At 38.5% G+C, this 21,566-nt stretch overlaps 2 protein-coding genes across 3 annotated transcripts; one reads left to right on the forward strand and one right to left on the reverse strand.

The window, feature by feature from the left end:
- Positions 1–622: 622 nt before the first annotated feature.
- LOC306885707 (chromatin target of PRMT1 protein-like) lies at positions 623–12,556 on the reverse strand. Of its 2 annotated transcripts, none has more exons than XM_079442425.1 (6): positions 12,276–12,544; positions 11,097–11,188; positions 9,978–10,128; positions 8,842–9,019; positions 7,654–7,782; positions 623–1,480 (listed from the first exon to the last, which is right to left on the reverse strand). In XM_079442425.1, the coding sequence occupies exons 2-6, from the start codon at positions 11,159–11,161 to the stop codon at positions 1,281–1,283; spliced, it is 723 nt and encodes a 240-aa protein (XP_079298551.1). In that variant the 5' UTR covers positions 11,162–11,188; positions 12,276–12,544; the 3' UTR covers positions 623–1,280. The 2 variants fall into 2 exon arrangements, with proteins under 2 accessions (XP_079298551.1, XP_079298550.1); XM_079442424.1 differs by having other exon boundaries at positions 629–1,480; positions 7,654–7,788; positions 12,276–12,556.
- Positions 12,557–15,772: 3,216 nt separating this feature from the next.
- LOC306885078 (SNARE-associated protein Snapin-like) lies at positions 15,773–20,816 on the forward strand. The gene is made up of 4 exons (XM_079441412.1): positions 15,773–16,048; positions 16,279–16,325; positions 16,870–16,988; positions 17,070–20,816. Exons 1-4 carry the CDS (start codon positions 15,933–15,935, stop codon positions 17,175–17,177), a joined length of 390 nt encoding a protein of 129 aa, XP_079297538.1. The 5' UTR covers positions 15,773–15,932; the 3' UTR covers positions 17,178–20,816.
- Positions 20,817–21,566: the final 750 nt, after the last annotated feature.

A 21,566-nucleotide genomic window follows, 5' to 3' on the forward strand; every position in this document is an offset into this window, starting at 1 on the left:
CCCAAACCTCTTTCACCTAATATATTTACTTGAAGTAAAAAATGAATAATCAAGAATCATATTTGCACGGTTCTCTGATTTTGACACAAAAATAGCAATTCTAATGGTTTATGAACGCTTAAAACAAGATCGAAAACCCGAAAAGCACGTTTACATTTTTAGTACTGTATGTCTTAGATTAGGAAATTACAAATACTTCTAAATCATCAGAACCTCATAATCTGTAGTTAATGATCTCTTCTTTTAACACTTTAGTTTAGCCTCTGATTTCATGTTTTTGATGTAATAACGCTCCTGTGTATTGAGAAATATTGAAACAATATTTAATATAATTTCTGTGATATTTAGACCATTGAAAAGAATTAGCCACTCGGACCAACAAAGTACAAATATTGCTGTTCTCATTGTACACATTCATACACCCCAGAAACATTGAATTATTCCCATCTACTGTAAATTATACTTGGGAGGAAAACTCCCCACAGTACCACACACAGCTTTATACCTCCCTCTTGTGGAGATACTGAACATTTGAAGCTAGTCAGACAAAGAAAGAAAGAAAGAAAAAAATCATTAAATGTCTAAAATGTTAGTGTTGATAATGTAAAGGAAGCACGAGTCTTATGGCCAAGATTTATTAGAAGCCAAAAGAGAAAAAAAAAACAAAAAAAACAAACAAAAGTTGTGGGTTACAATATACTTCTAAAACATCTTTTGTGACAGACAAAAAAAAAAGACATATCAAGATTGTGTATACTGAATAAAAGTTCTACTTTAAAACCTAAAAATACAATAATAAAAGGCAAGTTTCATTTGTAGAACATTACAGTAATTAACATCTGTTCATCTATATAAACCACATTTTAACACCAGATGATCAAATGTACTTGGTTAGAGTTCACAGTTCCTCATACATTGGGCCATTTTCAGAAAAAAAACATTATAAACACAATCTCTATTATTATAGCTCATTTGAAAAGTTTTTTTTTTTTCCTTCACTTCACTGCCAAGAAGTTTACTAAGAGGACTTGTGTTTTAGAACTGTGGTGAGGCTTTTATGATGGTACAGGGTTCAGTTTAGAAAATGCAATTGGCGACTCACAAACCTTTGAAGATTACGGGGATGATACATAACTTTGTACAACCTTCCAGTTTAAAATGTCTTCTCAGGGAGTGTCCAAGAGCAACAGCTTTAATGGTACTGGACGTGTATCTTGTCAATCAGTCTATTATCTGCAGATCTTCGGGGAACTGCTGTCTCTCTCTCAGCTCGGCTGTGGTTACTCCATGCTCTCAGGGTCAGCCTGGGCCATATACGCATCCAGCTCGGCATCCAGATGGCCTTTGGTCTTGGACATGTAAGCATCGAGCTGGTTGTCCAGCTGCTCTCGTGTGACGTTGGAGCGACCTGCTCCTCGGCCTCTGCCACGTCCACGACCCCTTCCTGCAAACCCTCCACGACCTCTCAGACCCCCACGGCCTAAGAGAGATAATCATGGACTTTAATGTTGAGAGACAAACATGAGACATGCCTTGTATTAAGGACTAGGGCTGCAAAATTAATCAAATTTCTAATCACGATTACAATTATGGATACCACGATAACAATCATTCAAAGCCGTGATTACAAAAATAAACAAACAATTAAAAATGCCCACTTGCATTATTCTGTGTGCTTAAGAGGTGTTTGCAGCGCAGGGATTAACAAACTCAAACACACACAAGTCTTCAGGCTAGTTCCAGACTAAAATGCATGTTTGAGCTGTCTCAACTAAAAAGATCTTGCTCTGACATATCTTAAAACATGCCAGTCACATTGTTCTATCTCAAGATGCACACCTGTAACGTTTTCTTCCAAGGCATTTTTTATAAAAGCTGCTGAAATGTCTTAATTTAAACCGGGCCTGTGTCTAACTGATAGTCGTTGTCACTCTGTTGTACATGATTGATATGTTAAACCCCAAACGTGTCAAAAGCAGAACAAAATAGCGGTACTCGTTTGAACTGCGCACCACACTGACCTTTCATCCGCTCGCCCCAAAAGAAAACAGCGCAGGGCGCGATAATCACAGTGACCAGTCGCGATCACGCACTAACCAACGCTGTGAAATCCAGTAAGAAGCACTCGGGTTCAGCGCAGAGGTCTCCAGTACAAATCACATCTCTTTCATTTAAACTAGTTTAAAGCCAAATAAATCGGAGCTGTTATTCTCATCAACACTGATGCAGAAACAGTGCAACAACGATCCAGTCAGAAGACGTTTCAATCCACAAATCACCCACGTTTACCATAGTTTTACTGTAGTAACACTAACGGTAACAATGGTACGGTGGCAGAAAAGTAGGATATTTATATTGAGTATTATTAATATACTAAATATGTTAAAGGAGTAATGCAATATATACATTACTTTGTTAATTATTCTATCAGTCGATGTGGATTTGTAATTGACTGTCTTTAGGCTACTGTTTTTCAATGCAAACACCATAGAAACTATATAAGTTAGGCTACTTTTTTTACCATGGTAATGACAGGGGTAGACAATAAGGGAAATTTGCCACTGTCTTTTGAAGTTCACTGGCCCAGGTCAAAGCGTCGGGTATTGATCCCAATAATCACGAAAAAGAACAGTTTGCTTGAACAACATGAATAACATTTTTTTTTTTTAAAGGTAGGTTTAGTGCAAAGTGCAGCAAAACTGTGCAAAAACATGAAACAAGTGCAAATAAACCTATTGCATAGGATTCATTCTCCGTAGTCACAAAGCAATTCATTATATTATGTTCATACCATAGGTTTCATACACGTTAACGTTTCTCTAACTTACTTGTCTGCATATGTGGGCATTGATCTGCAGAGCTCACAGTAAACCTCTTTTGTTTCTTGATCGTAGCCCAGCTAGGGGTGGGCGATATGGGAAAAATATCATATCACAATTTTTTTTTAGAAATATCACGATTCACGATTTTATCACGATTCTTTGTCATGTTGGTTTTACAAGTTGTCTGAGCATTACAGCCAAACTAGAAAGACAAAGCCTTTCAAGGTAACAAAAAACACAAAAAAAGACATGGCAGATATTTAGGCCAAAGTGGGCGAAGATAAAAATCTTTGTCATCATTTTATCTCTCTTATTAAAAAATAAGAACAAAGATACACATTACAAATACACATAATATACAAATAAAACAAACAGTGCTTTATTTTCAGGTACAATAGGTGTATTTAGCAGAGCATTCAATGAAATTGAATGAACAAATATAAAAATAAAACACTATATAGACTGATTCCTAAAGCAACTGTATTAAAGTTTTTCAGTCAAGAATAGTGAGTGATTTTTCTCTGCGTTTTGTTGTTTTGTTAACGTTAAATGAATAGTTCCCCCAAAAATAAATATTCTGTCATCTGTCTGTCAATTCTGTCATAATGTTTTATTTTTATACCATCATTTACTCAAGTTGTTTTAAACCTGAATGAGTTTCTTTCTTGTGCTGAACATAAATGCTATTTTGAAGAAGGTGGAAAACCAAACAGTTGCTGGTCCTCAGTGACTTCCATAGGATTTTTCTTTCCTACTATCAAAGTCAATGTGGACCAGCAACTGTTTGGTTACCCTCATTCTTCAAAATATCTTATTTTGGGTTCAGCACAAGAAATTAATATAGGTTTGGGACAACATGTGAGTGAGTAAATAATGACAGAAATTAAATTTTGGGGTGAACTATCCCTTTAATGACAGTCGACAGCATGTTTAGTGTCCTGTCCCTTTAAGAGCTGCACGCATCTAATATACAGGCACGCATCAGTTTCTCTCTTAACTATTTACTTTCATTTTAGAGATAACCAACTGAGTCTGTATGTAAACCTTGTGTGTTTTGACAGTATTAGCGCAAAAGATAAGTTAGTTGAGTAATCAGGCGCTGTTAGACAGGCTTTTTAGTGCGCGTGCTTCAGGTGTATGCGCTCAGTAAAAGCGCACATCAGACCAGCGCGCGAATTAAACATTTAACCAGCAAGGCTTGTGTGCAAATAATGTACTTTTGGGATTGTGAATAAGTGCAGTGTCCTGTCAGAGTAACTCTACTGCTATATGTCGTGTTGTACAGTATATAGAGACGGAGGCGCCAGAACTGTATGTGATATAATGTGTGCTGCAGCATGATACTACGATATTTCTTCAAAAGCAGATCGTGGAGACATTTTTATCGTACACGATCAAAAATCGTCATATCGCACACCCCTAAGCCCAGCCAATTCCAGCGGTCTCGCCACTGGGGCTGAAACTTTCTCTGCCTTTTCTTTTCGTATTCCCTTTCGCTTTCCCTCAATTCCTCTGGTGATTTTCTCTTCCGTGCCTTCTCTTTTTTACCCGGCGTTTGGCCGGGTGATGTGGGTTTCAGAAACATGTAGCCTAGCTTAATAGTAGCTATAGGTAGGTGCTGAGCAGCAGTGTGCAGTTTGCGCGCGTTACCGCGGGAGCGAGCAAGGGATCACGTAACGTGTTAGCGGTGGTTACCGAGACGATTTAACAGAAATCAAAACACAGAACCACAGGTAATTAATGTGAAATTAGACTTTTTTTAAATCGAGGCATTATTTTTACTGGCCCCACCGGGCTAGTGGTTGGAGCGATCTGGTGGTCCTAACGGTTTTAAAAGTACGTCCGGGCCACCGGGCCATTTATATTGTCGACCCCAGAATGAGGTGCTGTACTTTTGGTTATGTATAAAAGATGAGGCTGTTACAGTTTTCACAATGGTACATCTGCATCCCAACTCAAGCTCCTGTTCTAATGTGCATTTTTAAGAGACAAAACTTGTAATATTACATGTTCAGTGCTGGTGCCACTGCTCTCGAATGTTAGTCTGGAGCCCTGATAATATAAATTGTACTGTAAAATGTTACTGTAATTTGAAATTTCGTCTGTTTAATTGTAAATTGAATATATCGCTTTAGTAAATAGTTTCTATTTTTTCTTTTAGTTTTAGTATAACATTATAATACCATGCATAATTTTAGCTTTTTTTGTTTAAAGAAGAAACCAAACCAATGTATAGTTGACATTTGAGGCTCAATGCTATAGAAAAGCAATAAAAGTTCAGGAAGGAGTGTTTTCAGCCTTTTTTTAAATATATATTTTATATAAAGATATTGCAAGCAGCTTTAAACAATGACATAAATCTGTTCAAAATAATCGTTATTAATAATTGCAATTACAATCTCAAGGGAATAATCGACAATTATGACTTTTGTCATAATTGCGCAGCCCTATTAAGGACTTTAAAATAACTCGATATAGTTAACACGTATAGTTTAAAGCGGCTCGCCCCATCAGATGCTCTGACAGACTCATGTGCTGCTGACAGAAACGCTACTCACGCCGTTTAATACGTTTGAGATGTGCGGTTTTCATCAGAACATAACTTACATTTCACAGGTGTAGTCTCCATCTGTAAACGTTAGACAATCATGGAAATATTTCCATTTTGCTGTCAGGAGCCTTCTGCGTGTGATTCTCCACTAGACTTCACATACTTCAGTGAATAAGCGCACTAAACAGCCAGAGCGCAATAGAATAAGAGCGCAATAATTGTCATGTCGAATTTTAAACCTACAAGTAAGTGTATTTTATGATTGCAGATGGGGTAATCAAAATATAATGCAATTATTCTGTGCTCTTGTGTTTATTTACTTTCATTTTTAGTTTAGTGAATTGAACTACTTTAAAAAGCATTATTTTGTGATTTTAGTCTCTTTGTATGCACATAATGGATAGCATATCCTATACTTTCACTATATTTGCCTTCATTGCCTTTAATATAAACATTGTTTCATTTGGACAACACTGGAAATAAAGAAATAAAGAAAGAAAGAAAGAAAGAAAGAACGAAAGAAAGAAAGGGAGGGAGAGACAAAGAAAGGGAGGGAGGGAGGGAGGGAGGGAGGGAGAGAAAGAAAGAAAGAAAGGGAGGGAGGGAAAGAAAGAAAGGGAGGGAGGGAGGGAGAGAAAGAAAGAAAGAAAAAGAAAGAAAGAAAGAAAGAAAGAAAGAAAGAAAGAAAGAAAGAAAGAAAGAATTTTTAGGGCTGCAACTAACGATTATTTTGATAATCGATTAGTTGGCCGATTATTCTTTCGATTAATCGATTAATCGGATTAAAAAAATATTGACCCAAAAAAACACTATTCCACATTCTGCCCAATGTCCTTCAAACAAACGTGACAACTGAATGCTATGAAAACATACAGTGCTTAATTTATTAGACCACTTATAATAAAGAGAAAACATATTTTAGAAATTTGTCAAATTTGTTTAAATTTAAAAATGTTATTGTCATTTATTGGACATAATAATAAAAAATGGCCTCATAACAGCTTGCATTCTTGCTGGTATTGTTTATGTACATTTTGACTGCAATTGGGTATCGCGAAAAAAAAATACTCAAATAAAAAATACAAAAAAAAATAAGTGCTCTGGTTTTCTTTCATAGATAACAGCAATAATGATATTATAGCATTAAAAATAGCCTACTACTGTTACTAAAGAGCTTACACATATTGGAGTACTAACCAGTAGAGAAAGCCGAAAAATGATTTTGGTTATCACCAATACTGTTACTTTAGAGCAGCAGTGGCACAAACCTTACATAAACACATTGTTAAAAAACTTACATAAATTTGTTAAGCATTGTAAAAATTGAATATAGTTTAAACCTCTATTAAAAATTAAAATAATAAAGAGGAATAAAAACACAAACTCAGTGTTAACCAACAGGTAAGAGTAATGTTCTGCAGGAACTACTTTGATCACAGTCACCTCGTCATTTCTTTATCCTGTAAAAGGCCGTTATGGAGCGTCTCATGTTTATATTCAGACAGACAATTACACGCTGTTATCCCTTTAAAGTTCCTACTCTCATAAAATATTCGCACTGCATGTTGACTTTTAAACCTTAAATTAACTTTCAACAACAGATAATTCAGCACAATGGATATGTTTGCGCTGAAAAGCCTATTAATTGTCTCCCTCTCTACTGTGTTCTGTCCGTCTGACGCGCGTGCGCGCGCCCGCCGCGCCGGCGCTCATTCGGTATTTTAAACTTAACACAGACTGTCAGGACGGACCTTTATGCAAAAATGGAAATGCTCGCGTGAATTTGTGGCATTTATAGATAAGGATATGACCGTAAACTGAACGTTTTTGCGCTGAGGACGCACACGCATCTGTCAAAGCGCCTGACAGGGCAAGCCATTACTCTTATGCATTAACTTAAAGCTTAAAATAAAGAATTATCATGTTTTGGGCAGCTTGGATCACGTGCTTCTCCGGCAGAATCTCATTCTGTTTCCTCCACTATTTTTAGATGCATTTTGTCCATAGAAATGCATTATTCAGTGCCGTAATTTGACTAACCAGCTGAAGTTGGACGTGCACTGTGGGCAGACCCGATTAATCGATAATGAGAATCGTTGTCGATGATTTTCATAATCGATAATAATCGATTTTATCGATTAGTTGTTGCAGCCCTAAAGATTTTTTTTAATCCAAATAGAACGTAGAAAATACCAAGATATACACCGTATATCGCATATCAGCCAAAAAAATACAGAGATATTTTTTTGGGCCATATCGCCCAGCCCTAGTATTTCTCACCTCTTCCTCCAGGTGCTCCACGTGCTGCTCCTCGGCCACCCAGAGCACCTCGTCCTGCGGCTCCACCACGATAACGCATGCCTCGACGGAGACCGATACGTCCAGGACCACCCCTACCTCTCATCTGACCTGCACCTGACAGATAAGTCATTTCACCTCAGGAAAATTAATGTGAAAACTACTTCCAGAATGCATAAGGGAGTACTTAAAGTTGTGCCATTCTTATGTTACCAAGCCAGCTGCATTCATTTCTAACATCAAAACTAAGATTCTCATTGTTTTACTACACGGGACAATGCCATGTCTTTTACAGTTAACTTCTCTCAATAACTTTATGATAATTCAAGAGCAGCAATGAGTCAAAATTACTCCATTTATATTTCACCCTTAAAGGGATAATACAAATTATGCCATTTACTTCGTCTCATGTTGTTCCAAACCTGTATGACTGACTTTCTTCTGTGAAAGGTGATATTTTGAAGAATGTTTTGGTATAACCGAATGTTTGGGTTTCACAGTTCCCATTGTCTTCAATTATTTTTGGGTTCATACACTGGAAAGCAATGGGAACCAAAACTGTTTGGTTACCAACATTTTTCAAAATATATTTTCTTTACCACCGAATTAAGTCAAAGAGATTTGGAAAAACATGATGAAAATGTACAATTTGGGGTGATCCATTGATCAACTACACTCCTTGAAGGAAAAGTAAGGCAGGCCTCAGCTGTCTCTTTCTGTTATCACCCTTAGGCTGCACAACAGGTGCAGGAACTACAGGTCTTGTAATACACCAGGGGTCTCCTAACAGCCATAAAACGACAGCTTAGACCAATCAATCAGCACATAGTGACGTTTAGAGGGTAGGTGTGAAACCTCTGACGAACAGTGTAACACTAAAGCATCAGCTGTACTGCAGTGATTGACAGCTCCAAATGAAGCACAGATTTCTTTTGAAATGTTAAGAGGCTGACAATGCACTTTCAGCAAAGCAAGGACTTGCTTTATACTGAAATACATGCAATTATCTCTTCCTCAGATTTAAAACTGCAGCAGCACATAATTAGAATCTCTGTTTGTGTATAAATAGAGGGTATGCAGCTTTGTATTACTTAAAATAGTAACCGCAGGACAGTGGTCTGAGAAGTACCCTGGAAAACACAAACAGCCGTGTGATGAAAAGAGAGTCACCTCTCAGAGAGAGTACTCCTCTCATGCCACCACCTCTTCCTCTTCCCCGCAGTCCTCGTCCAGCTCCACGCATTCCTCCAGGAAAACCTCGTCCTCTGCCACCGCCCGGCATCAGCGAGCCGATGGGCCGACCCAGCCTGGCCTGGATGTTGCTCTTCCCAAGTCGCTGTTTTAGGCTCTACAGGTGGGTGATATGAAGGATTGTTAATAATTTGATAATATTGATGATTTTTTTGCCCATATCACCCAGCCCTACTGCACTGTTAACCAACATTAAATTGCCAAGTAAACTATTTGCAAATGTTCAGAATGGCTGCACAACCCACAACATTATCCTAAAATAATTCCTAGAAAATTTTATAACATGAATCAATAGCCTGTGCAGACTTGTGAGCTGAAAACTAAAAAAATGTCATACATTGAGCATGTCTGCTCAAAAAGATTAAGACGACAATTTTCCTTAGGAAAAGTTTTTTTTTTTGCATAGAATTAGACATACTGTATAGAATATTTATTAATAGTGTATTATGAACGCAAAAAAGGGCAAATTTAATTAATGACGTACTTCAATGGTACACTACCTTTCAAATTTGGGGTAAATTTTTTTTTATGTTTTTAGTCTCTTATGGCCACCATGGCTGCATTTTTTTGATCAAAAATACAGTATCTACAATATTATTTTGATATTACAATTTATGTTCTATTTGAATATTTGTTTTAAAATATCATTCATTCCTGTGATCAAAGCTGAATTCAGTGTCACATGATCCTTCAGAAATCATTCTATGCATTGATTTGCTGCTCAAGAAACATTATCAATGTTGAAAACAGTTGTGACACTTAATTCTGTGTTAATACTTTAAGGATTTTTTGATCAATGTAAAATCTGAAGGAACAAATTTTATTTAGAAATAAAAATAGTCTGTCACTTTATCAATTAAAAAAAAAAAAAACCTAAATACAAAAATAATATTTTAAACAGTAGTGTACATATTCAAAAGCTTTTTCTTTTTGTGAATTCAGCATTTTGCAACCACTTGTACTGTGACGCATTCGTCAGCTGATTAGCAGCTCCATCTATATCACCTCAATGTGTCATCTTAGGTCATCTTTGTGCATGTCATTTCCTCTCTTACCTGTTTGTGTTGCAGGGCAGCCTGCACAGAGGGCCTGTTCTCCATCTGCTGAGCGAGCCGGCGGTTCCTCGCACTGGCCATGTGCTGCTGCTGCATGGTCGCCCGGATGCTACTCACTGTCGGCTGCTTGTTCTTCAGCATGTTTGTGAAGCTTGTGGGACACAACAGAAGAAGGAGGGTAGAGAGAGAGAGAGAGACAGAGGAGGGAAAGGGGGATACGAGGAAAGGAGGGTTCCAAATCAAATAATTTCACACAGCATGGACGCAGCTACAGCGGATCCTGTAGCAATCTAGAGAATGCCCTTTATAGACCACACCTGCTTTCATTTACTCTCTCTCTCTTCATTACGTGTGGAGACACCCCAACATATTTGGCTTAAACTGAACGCCTATGATGTGGTTTCAGCAGCAAAAGAGAAGACAGAGATAGAAAAGAGGCAGATTTCAGAGTGATTGCCACTTACAGGCCGCCATCAACCCACTGTGACGTCTTCAGTCCGAGACACCACACGGTGAGTCGGCCCAGGGCTAGAGGGGTGTCTGGCAACACAGCCACTTACAACCAAGACCGTGACCTGGTACGCTCTTCTGCAAGACGCTTCTGATGAGAAGGGAAGGGGTTGGGGGGACAGGTCACGTCTAGGTACGGACTGAGCACCTTATTCTGCAGACAGCCAGAGAGAAATTGAGAACGGCAGGAGGAGCAGAAAAACTCATCTGAGTGAGAGAGAGAGAGTGTGTTTTTGTGTGAGAGAGGGCACACACCATCTTGAATTATCAACTCATTCCCATGGCTGAGGATGCTCTTCTGCAGTGAACTCAAGTGCAGTCGGCTTACCTCACCATTACCCTCTCACCTCTGGGTGTGCACCGCTTACGCAAGAGACACCTCGCCAAACACGGCACGCTATCAGATCTTTATTCTCGACTCATGTAATCGCCGTCATGTTGGGTAAGCGGCGCACACCGTGCAGGCAGTCTAGCGTCCATTTCAGGTCTGATGTCTCCCCCTCAATGACCTCCATAGTACACGTGTCTTGAGGCTTGACGCCTTAGTTATCCCTGTATGCTTTTCCCCCTGGCCTTGAGATAATGCTGTCAGGATGCCTAGCGCCTCACCGCTCATTCAGGGACACCTTGGTGGTGCTTTTCAGCACGACTTTTTGAGAAGAAGGGGCGCTCATGTTTCTTCAGACTTGCCGGGATCTCTCCTGTAAGGGGGAAACAGCAGAGTATAGATGTTAGGTATCTGTAATGCATGAAATTAAAGTTTCACAGACAGAAACAAGAAAGCCAATGGAGAAATCTGATGTTAGAAAAAGTAATACACCAGCTGGATTTTAAAATCTCGCTAGCTGACTACCTATACCAGGGTTTTCAACCTTTTAGACACCACAGACCCCCAAATATAATCATTCTTAATGCAAGGGACCTCCATGCTAAACTACATAGTTTATTGTATAAAGACAAAGTTTATATAGTGAAAATGTCTAAAATACTACTCAAATGTTTTCTATATTAAGGTGACTTTTTTTCCCTACTTTTCTATCTTTTTCTTGAGTACTGTAAGGATTTGATTTTTTCTCCAAGTAGAATATCTGTTTTTTTAATTATTATAATCTACTTTAAGTTTTTTTTACAGTTTGCTCTCCAAACTTTTTTCCATGTACTGCCTAGAAAATAAACCCCAAAAATGTGCAAGGTAGCGGCACCAATTTATTTAATCTTTTTATTTATTTAAATTTTTTATGCAAGTCTAGATTTTTTTTTATTTAAATCTTTGAATTTATTTTTTTTTACAGTTCTCTCTAAACTTTTCCAAACACTTCCTTGAAATTCCTTGCGGGCGGGGATTTTATTTATTTAAATCTTAAATTATTTTCTCCCTTATAATTAATAATATTTAATTTAAATACACTTTTACTTAATTATTTTCTACACTTTTCCACAACCCCCCTAAACCTCCATTAAGGCCCTGGCTTGAACCCCCCTGGCCTAACATAGACAGCATTTATTAAGTTTTTGCAGTATGCTGGTAGATATAACAGTGCTTATGATGCCCAAAAATGCTGGTCAGGAGCTCAGTAGGTTTCAGAAGATTTTGTTATTCAGACCAGGCGTCAACATAATGGTAAAACAACCAGATTTAACGGTTACACAAATGTATTTACAAAACTGTATGACTGTTCATCAACCTTATACTTCAATATCAATGTAACTCACACAAAACCCGTTCCTATTCACATATTAGCCACTGTAATATTATATGGTAATGTGTAAGATATATTTAATTCTTACCTTTTCTCTGAAACGCTGGTGTTAGCTGTGTAGCTTAGCACGTCGCTGGAGCAGCTGACTGACTCGACAAAATCACGCTCTGGACGCACGAAAATTGTAAACTACCGCCCCTCTTCCAAATATATTTAAGAACTTAAAGACAAAGCTATATCCCATAAAATTGCCTATTTAACACCAATCTACTTCTCTTTCAGCCTCCTCTCCCCTCATTCATCACAAAATGGTGCTAACAACTGCGCGAGCTCGGAAAATGGAGCGCTGCTTACTGCGTCAGATATCGCGAGATTTACGCATGAAAGCCTGATAGTACCATATTAGTACTAGTGTCAGGGATGGGCAGTATTTCAGATACATGTATTTAAAATTTCATTCAGCATTCTGGAATAAGATAAGGTGAGGGTGTCATGAGTCAATTGTACTTGTTGATTAAAGTTAAAATAGTGCATCATTCAGATTTGCCTTCAGTTAACATGAAAGAATAAAAAAGCACTGAAAGGGGAAAAATAGCATTAGCCAATCAGTTTTGATTGTTTAATTTTTTTTTTTTTATGAACTTGCTGTTTAAAGCATTACTGCATGTTATGGCTTGGTGATATGACATTACATATCATGGCGATGATATAAAATGTGAATCGATTGAACTTTTCTAAATCGCTTACATAGAATGGCCTATCGGGATAAGCAAATATATCCACGCAGCTTATAGTGGGCAGGAATTATTGGCCTCAGTGTGGGCTCAGCAGAAGTGTGCATCAAGGGCAAATGACGACTGGGACACCCTAAGGTCACCTGTACTTAAGCCCTAAGTAAACTTCACTTTTTACGCATACACAAGGGTCAGCTTACAGTGCGCATGACACAATTTTTTTCTGTACGTGCAGGTCGCATATGCACATTGAATTTGCTTTGCAGTAATCAGTTGTTCCATAAGGTGGCAACACTGTCCCGGGCCATTGTTTCACAGTAGAAAACTAAACTAAACGACTGCAACAACAACAGACACTCACATTGGCAAGCGCTTGTGAGCGAGAGGGTATGAGATAGGCCAGCTTTGGTTTAAAAGAGTTCAAAAATATTTGTTATCGGTCATAACTTATGGGGAAAAATAGAGCAGATACTGGACATGGACGAAGCTTTCTAGAGCACACGTGTCAACCGCCCAGCGTCCGCGTACAACATCAAATGAAGTATACTTTGCGACGTGTTCGACTGCACGCATACGCTAGCGTACATGTACAAAAACAAAGAATACTTTGAGCTTTAATGGACCCGTGCATGCTCCAGTCATTGCAAGACCGCAAGTGCACATGAAGTGCGCCATTTGGGACAGGGCCAGAAAGCAGCGGCGTGAGGAATAGTCTGCCAAACAAGTAGTCGAAATACGAGTAGAGTAATCGTTTCATGAGAAGTTTGTGAATAAATGGATTTCTTCACATATAAACTCATTACGTTGAGGGTCATTTTTGAGGACACATGTGATCATGTTTTTGAGTATACTTCTTAAATCTCCACACAAAAGAATCAAAGAATCAGGTAAAACCCTGTAGAGATTATGACTTGTGACATTAAACACAGACCATTGCTTTATTCATTATTTCTGCTATTGCAGGCTCGTTTTGTAAATGTAAGCATTTTTAGACAAGTGCAAACTTGGTGTTTAATGAAAAAATTGTTATATTTACAAAATCAGGTGATTGTGTTCACCCATCTATGCAAATGCATGTTTATGTAGAGACAAAATAATTAAGTTAATCACTGTCTGTCACCATCAGTTTAGTGTAGTGATTGTGTGCATTTGTGAAGACACTGATGATCTTAACCTTTTGATTTCATTGTTCATCAAAAAATAAGGCCAATTTCACATGTATTATGTGCATTTTCAAAATACAAAATTCTGTATTTGTATTTAAATGCATTTTCCCACACAGTATTTTGTATTTGTATTTAAATACTTTTTCCACACAGTAATTAGCATTTTTATTTTAAATACATTTTCATGTATTTATGCTCATCTCTGACTAGGGTTTGTGCGTAAACGTTGCGCATCAAGATTTTATCTTTAAAAAAATACCCGGCGATATAACTGCGAGAGAAAGTATTGAAATATATATTTTCCTCCTGTGTTCTTTCCTGCTGTGTGAGAAATGAGCTGAAATGAGCCGCACTGTGAAACAGCCAATCAGAACAGAGCTTAACATTGAGCCGCACTGTGAAACAGCCAATCAGAACAGAGCTTAACATTGAGCCGCACTGTGAAACAGCCAATCAGAACAGAGCTTAACATTGAGCCGCACTGTGAAACAGCCAATCAGAACAGAGCTTAACATTGAGCCGCACTGTGAAACAGCCAATCAGAACAGAGCTTAACATTGAGCCGCACTGTGAAACAGCCAATCAGAACAGAGCTTAACATTGAGCCGCACTGTGAAACAGCCAATCAGAACAGAGCTTAACATTGAGCCGCACTGTGAAACAGCCAATCAGAACAGAGCTTAACATTGACCCGCACTGTGAAACAGCCAATCAGAACAGAGCTTAACATTGAGCCGCACTGTGAAACAGCCAATCAGAACAGAGCTTAACATTGAGCCGCACTGTGAAACAGCCAATCAGAACAGAGCTTAACATTGAGCCACACTGTGAAACAGCCAATCAGAACAGAGCTTAACATTGAGCCACACTGTGAAACAGCCAATCAGAACAGAGCTTAACATTGAGCCACACTGTGAAACAGCCAATCAGAACAGAGCTTAACATTGAGCCACACTGTGAAACAGCCAATCAAAACAGAGCTTAACATTGAGCCACACTGTGAAACAGCCAATCAGAACAGAGCTTAACATTGAGCCACACTGTGAAACAGCCAATCAGAACAGAGCTCAACATTATTATTCATGACCCTTCCAAATAAGACAATAACAGACCATTTCATTCTAGGGAGAAATCCTAGGGTGGTAAAAAATTCTGGAGAGTTTTTGCCCTTACCTAAGCCACATACCTTCTATGTAGATATCAGAGAACAATTTTAAATATTTTATCAACGCATTCTATGGCACCTTTAAGGTGTTCTGAGCAGGTTTAACCATTTTAAATTACATTTGAGCCATGACCATATACTTACAGTCGTCCTGTGGTGAAGTAAAATAATTTAAAGAATTTAAAATTACAAATATTGCATGCAATAGCTCAACACGTATCAGACCATAACCTCATATAAAACATGTATAATTATAATTATTATTGTTATTTTTATTACAAAGCTAATATGCCACAGACCCTCGAATGATCATCTTCATGCAAGGATCTATGCTGTGAAAAATTAATATTATAATTATGTTGAAATATTTAGTTACATTATCACGTTTTTACTCACAAATGTACTGTTGCTGTATGTTATTTGTTTATTTATTTAATCATTTCCTTTAATCCCTTTTATTATCCATTTATTTATTTTTTTACATTGTTTTTAATTTGCAGTTTTTTCCACATGCGTCGTAGGCCACAGTTGTATTTGAACACAGCCATATGTATGACGCAGCACGCAAATTTGGAGATTCGCTGATTTACAAATGATCGCACAGCTGTTGTATTTGGGCTGTGTTGTAATATCTGTAAAGAGGCAGTGGCTAGTGACGGTCAAATCCGAGCTCAGTGAAGATGGCAGCGTTAGCAGTGGTGGAAACCCCTTCAGGGAAAGATGCTCTCGCCGAGGGTTTGCTGGACCTCCTGAGTCCCGCTGTACAGCAGCTTGACTTACACGTGCACTCAGTCAGGTAGTGCATTTTGGGAAACATACGTGTTTTTTTTAAAACCCGAGAAATTAGTTCTGTGTGCTAACATGCTAATGGCTGTCAACATGACAGGTCTTGAGATGCTGTACCATGCAAAACAATTATTTCGCACGATGTTTGCGTTTGAGATATGATTCATAGTCATGGATTTCAAAGCCTGCATAAATATATACAGCTAGCTATATCGTTTATATGTAAATTTATCTTCGCAGAGAAAGCCAAGTGGAACTTAGGGAACACATTGATAATTTGACATCTGGTAAGTTGGTTTGAGGTGATTATGCATTTACAGTTTTTCTCAATCCCTCTGGGCAATTAGTAAATTCTAGTTCACACACCAAGATTGCATTTCTTTTCAATTTAGCAGTTTGCACGTGCTGTGGCACCTGTGTGCAAAATAGTGAGGACAATTTGCACAATAACTAAATGCTCACGGAGATTCTGAGTGAAATTGGGGTAATATTCACAACTGTACAAATTAAGTAATATGTAATATCCACAACTTGCAAAAGGTAATGAATGAAAAGTAGAGAGCACATCAATAGGAAAACAAAGAAAAACCCCAGACATTAAAGGTAATTTAGAAGGCACAGCCAGGACATGTCTGGGAAAAATAGAACCTATTGTTATCCTAGAAAGTGACATGTTATGACTATAACTTCTTTTGGCATAGAATATAAAAGGTGACTGTATATAGTATTTAGTAATCCTTCCACATTACAAAATATATAATGCAACATTCCTGCTCCTTTCTGCAGAATTCATGAATATTATGTCATCTCATGTGAGCATTTCTTCTGCAGAGTTGTGTAGGATCAACGAACACCAGAAGGTGGCACTAGACTTAGACCCATATGTAAAAAAACTCCTTAATGCCAGGCGAAGAGTGGTGCTTGTCAACAACATACTCCAGAATGCACAGGTAAGAGACCGAGACTTTGAATATAAAACATCAGTTTGCTTGTCGTCTTCCTCTTCATCTTCTCCAATCTTTATGTTGTAGGAGCGTTTGCGAAGGCTGAACCATAATGTTGTTAAAGAGACGGCGCGCAGGAAGACCATGCTTGAGGCATCTGGAGCATTTACTCCACGCTCTCCCAGCAAACCATGATGTCTGAAATCTCAGATTTTGGAAATGCACTGTGCTCAATGCCAAGGACCAACTCTGTAGATTTGCAGAATCTTCCTCTAATCATTAAAAGGCGCTGGGCTATGCAAAGCACTGCTAACAGAACACTGCAGCATTAATGTCAGTTCACTTAAGAGTAGTCAGGGAGACAGCAGTGTAAATATGCACTCATTTATTTCTTGAACATGTGACTTTATAATAAAATATTTGTCTGAATGAATTTAACTGTTCTGATATTATTTATCAGAACTGTCAGAGAAAAGATCTAATCTTACCTGTAAATATTCTGCTGTCAGTCTTACCATATTTTTTTTCTTGGGTTTAGACTCTGTATACATTTTTATCTAATTATTTTCCGTTGCAAATGTGCTTAATGTATTCAAAGGAATCACCCAAAAATGAAAATGTACTTAACCTCAGGCCGTCCCAGATGTAGATGAGTTTGTTTCTTCATATGAACAGATTTGGAGAAATTTAGCTTTCCGTCACTTGCTCACCAGTGAATGGGTGCCGTCAGAATGAGAGTCCAAACATCTGATAAAAACATCACAATAATCCACACCACTCCAGTCCATCAGTTAATGTCTCGTGGAGTGAAAAGCTGTGTAAAGCAACCACTTTACATGGTTGCTTCTGGCCAAACTACCACGATAATCCACAATAACGCCAAATTAATGTCCAGTGAAAAAGTCCATCGCTTGTCTTCTTGCATCACAATCCACCAACATATTTAATTAGAACTGTTTTGGACTCTTTTTGCTTGTAAATGGTGCTTATTTATATTATATTTTGTTTATATTGCATGTACATATTTTTCTCCTAATTCCGACAAGCATACATTTTCACTGGAGAAAGCAATATTATTTGTATTTTAGCCGAAAGCAACAGTTTGAAGTTCAATACATCTGAATGATGAATTTGTTTCTTACAAACTCACAACTTTTCACTTCACAAGATGTTAATTGATGTACTGGAGTGGTGTGGATTACTTGTGGATTATTGTGATGTTTTTATCAGATGTTTGGACTCTCATTCTGACGGCACCCATTCACTGCAGAGGATCCATTGGTGAGCATGTGATGTCTTAAGTTCTTTTGTCCTTAGAATGGCGAGTAACTTGGCAGAATTCTCATTTTTGTGTGCACTATCCATTTAAAAAACATTTAAAACGTATATTGTAAAACATTTGAATCTTAAAATATTAGTTTACTTCCAGTAAAATACTTCCTTGAAATTCCCCAGGTATCTGTGGCATGGCATTGCATTATAATTGAATCAGCAGTAAAATCTTAGGCATGCACGTGTCTTATGAAAATAGTGGATGCTTTGTAAGAGGATATGAGAAAGGGTATAAGAAGGTGACCTCTTGTTTTAGCTTAAAGGGAGAGGGTTAGGAAAAGATTTCAGGACAGGTGAAAGGTCAAGGGAGGGAATCTATCAAGGAGGAAGTTAGAATCATATGAGGGGGCTCCTAAAAGGCGCTCTGTTGATGAGAGATTAAAGACAGATTGCTGGAAATCACTTGACTGCAACAAGTAAAATGAAAGAGTAAAAGCCTTTTGGAGTCTGCTCATATTTAATGCTCCCTGCATATGCAAACTTAGCTAAAAGATGTGCATGCCACTGTATGTTGTTCCTGTAAAATATATCTATTTGTGTCCAAAAGTAGTGAAAATGCTAGAACATCTGGTATTTTGTATTTTATGCCTTCTTTGTTTTATAACCCTACACCTTTAGTTTATTTCATGGTTTAAATGAACGAAATGCCAGATTTTCAGCGTGGACTTTTGGGCACCGTTATATATTTTAGTCCTTTATTAAAGCTGTCAGTGGGGATTAAAAAGAATATAACTGCGTCCCAAATGATGCACTATACACTATGTACTTATACACTATCAGTGCGTCCCAAATTGCGTATTTATACACTATTCTGTGAATGTTTTGTAGTAGGCCTATAAATAGTGTTCACACTGAAAATTCCAAAAATAAAAAGTACACTATAAATACCCAGACGATGCACTTAACCAAAAAAATAAAAATAAATGTTGGATACTTCATGCACTCAAATGTCATTTCTTTATGTAGCGAAAGTGGAGGGGCGATTATGAATGACAAAATAACTTGATTGAATTCATAATACATAGTGCATTGTGTACATAGTGCATAAGTACATAGTGTAAGTGCATAGTGTGTCATTTGGGACACAGTTTATATACTTATGCACTATGTACTCATATAGTTTCATTTTTTCCAGTTACTTTGTTTTTTGAACCGGAAAAACGAAATTGCTCCAAAAAATGAACAAAAAAAGCCTCTTTTCCCTTAATAATAGACATAATGAGTGATATTATTATTTTCACTGATGTGCAACCTGTACATATATGTTAGCATCTCAAAAAATGTGCTCCAGGGTTTCGTTTCCAGTGTGAACACACTACTCGCACTATTTATACTACAAAACGTTAAAGAATAGTGCATAAGTACGCGATTTGGGACGCACCTTTCTAGTGCTCGTTGCATGCGGCACTGGAGTGCTAGTCTAAAAGTAGCCATCACTGGCTGTTGTAAATTTCAATCATCGATGGAAACTGAGCAGGGATGAATGGGGCGGGGAGAGCCGATACAGGGCGGAGTAATCTCAGCGGCGCCACCTTAAAAAAACAGTCGCGCCGATATATCAATGCAGACGCGACCCAGACAGACCTCGGCCCTGGGGCCCAGCCGTGAGAGCCGCGTCGTGATTGGCTGAGCGCCGCCGTCCTTTTGAGACTCGCCCTCCTATTGGCTGGAGCCGGGCGAGTCGCTCACTCGCACAATGTCTACCCGCTTTTGTTATTGTAGCGAGCGGCCAGGATGCGGAGACAGCGAGCCTGATAGTCCGCTATCCTCAAATTAGATGTTGGAGGGGGAAGGGGACACGAGTTACTACCTCTCCGTCCTTGTCCAGAAGACAGCTTTTCGCTATTCTCCAACAGTACGACCGATGTGTGAGTATTTGAACATTTTTTTTTGCACGTTGCACCGCTCGAGACCGTATAGGAGGCATATTGCGTCTGGCCGTGTCGTAATAACTCATCTGTGCCCTTGTCTGAGCTTTGAAAGATTTCGCAACTGTGTAGCGTTTGAATACTGTCTCGAGACGCCCTCTCACAACAAGCTCGCGAGCAGGAGGCTGTTCATTCAACAGTTCGCCTCGATTTTATTGACCCGACTAGTTAGTTAGTTGCATGTCACCTTAACTTGCTCTTATCCAGCGGCAGCGCGTGAGATGTTTAGACGGCGGACTCGATGACGTCATGTGACCAAATATGGCATCTGCGTTTGTTTGCCTGCAGAGCAGTCAACAGTTTGGCTTTAACTTTGCATGACATTTTATGAGCTGTAATATTATCCTACAGCACGCTGGGAATGTCTTGGATGAGGTAGTTTAAACATGTAATATATACAATATTGCATCTGTTAATGAAAGTCTGCGTCTTAAAATGGGACCATAAGGGGTTTCGTTATTATGTGATATCTAAAGCTGGGTTTGGATCCGAATGTCCTCTAGAATCAGGCCGCCGTGCTTTAGTCAAGTACACTGGCTATATATGATGAAATAACTGAGTAATACACCCAGATAAGAAGAGAGGAATAATGCATGAGTGTTTCTGTCAGAAGAAACTAAAAAGAAACCGCTTCATCTGATATCATTGTACATTCTGTCTTAATGTAAAGCGGTTCCTCTGGTGCTCTGCCTCAAGGGCCACTTGTGCAGACATGGAGAGCATCGCCGAGTCTGATAATAAGGGTCTCAGAGAAGCTCCCCCCAGATTAGAGTTGATGATGCTCAGAGATCTGAAGTGTCAGGATCCGTCAGAAGCTCCACCAGCTCTCAATTACCACTGCTGTCTAGAAATCTTGCACTTTTGCACTTGCAACATCTCATGCAAAGATCACAGGGGTTTTCATCACAAAAACATGAAGTTCTGCTTCTTATGCACAGAATACAAATTCACGTTCACCGCCGCTGTATAAACCACCTCGGTCACTTGCGGCATAAGCAGTTAAAACTTTTATTTCTATTTTAAAACACTTTTTTCCTATCTCGGTTTATTGTGTATGGAAAACCTGGGAGTATGTGGCCTTCAGGTGAAGTCGGAAATGTCGTATTTACAAGTTCTGACCAAGCAAAGTCACATTTACCAGTGCAGAAAATGAAAATGTTGTGATGTTGCAAGGGGAACATTGTGGAAACACTGATCTATAACATAGATATCATAGGCCTATATGTAACCTATAGAACCTTTCTTATGGGAGACGGATGCAGTCGGAGCTTCAGCCAGTGCTAATGCCTTCCTGCCTGTAGCATCGGTCTCCATGGATACTAAT

This window comes from Barbus barbus (genome assembly GCF_936440315.1).
Source record: "Barbus barbus genome assembly, chromosome: 19".
NCBI lineage: Eukaryota > Metazoa > Chordata > Actinopteri > Cypriniformes > Cyprinidae > Barbus > Barbus barbus.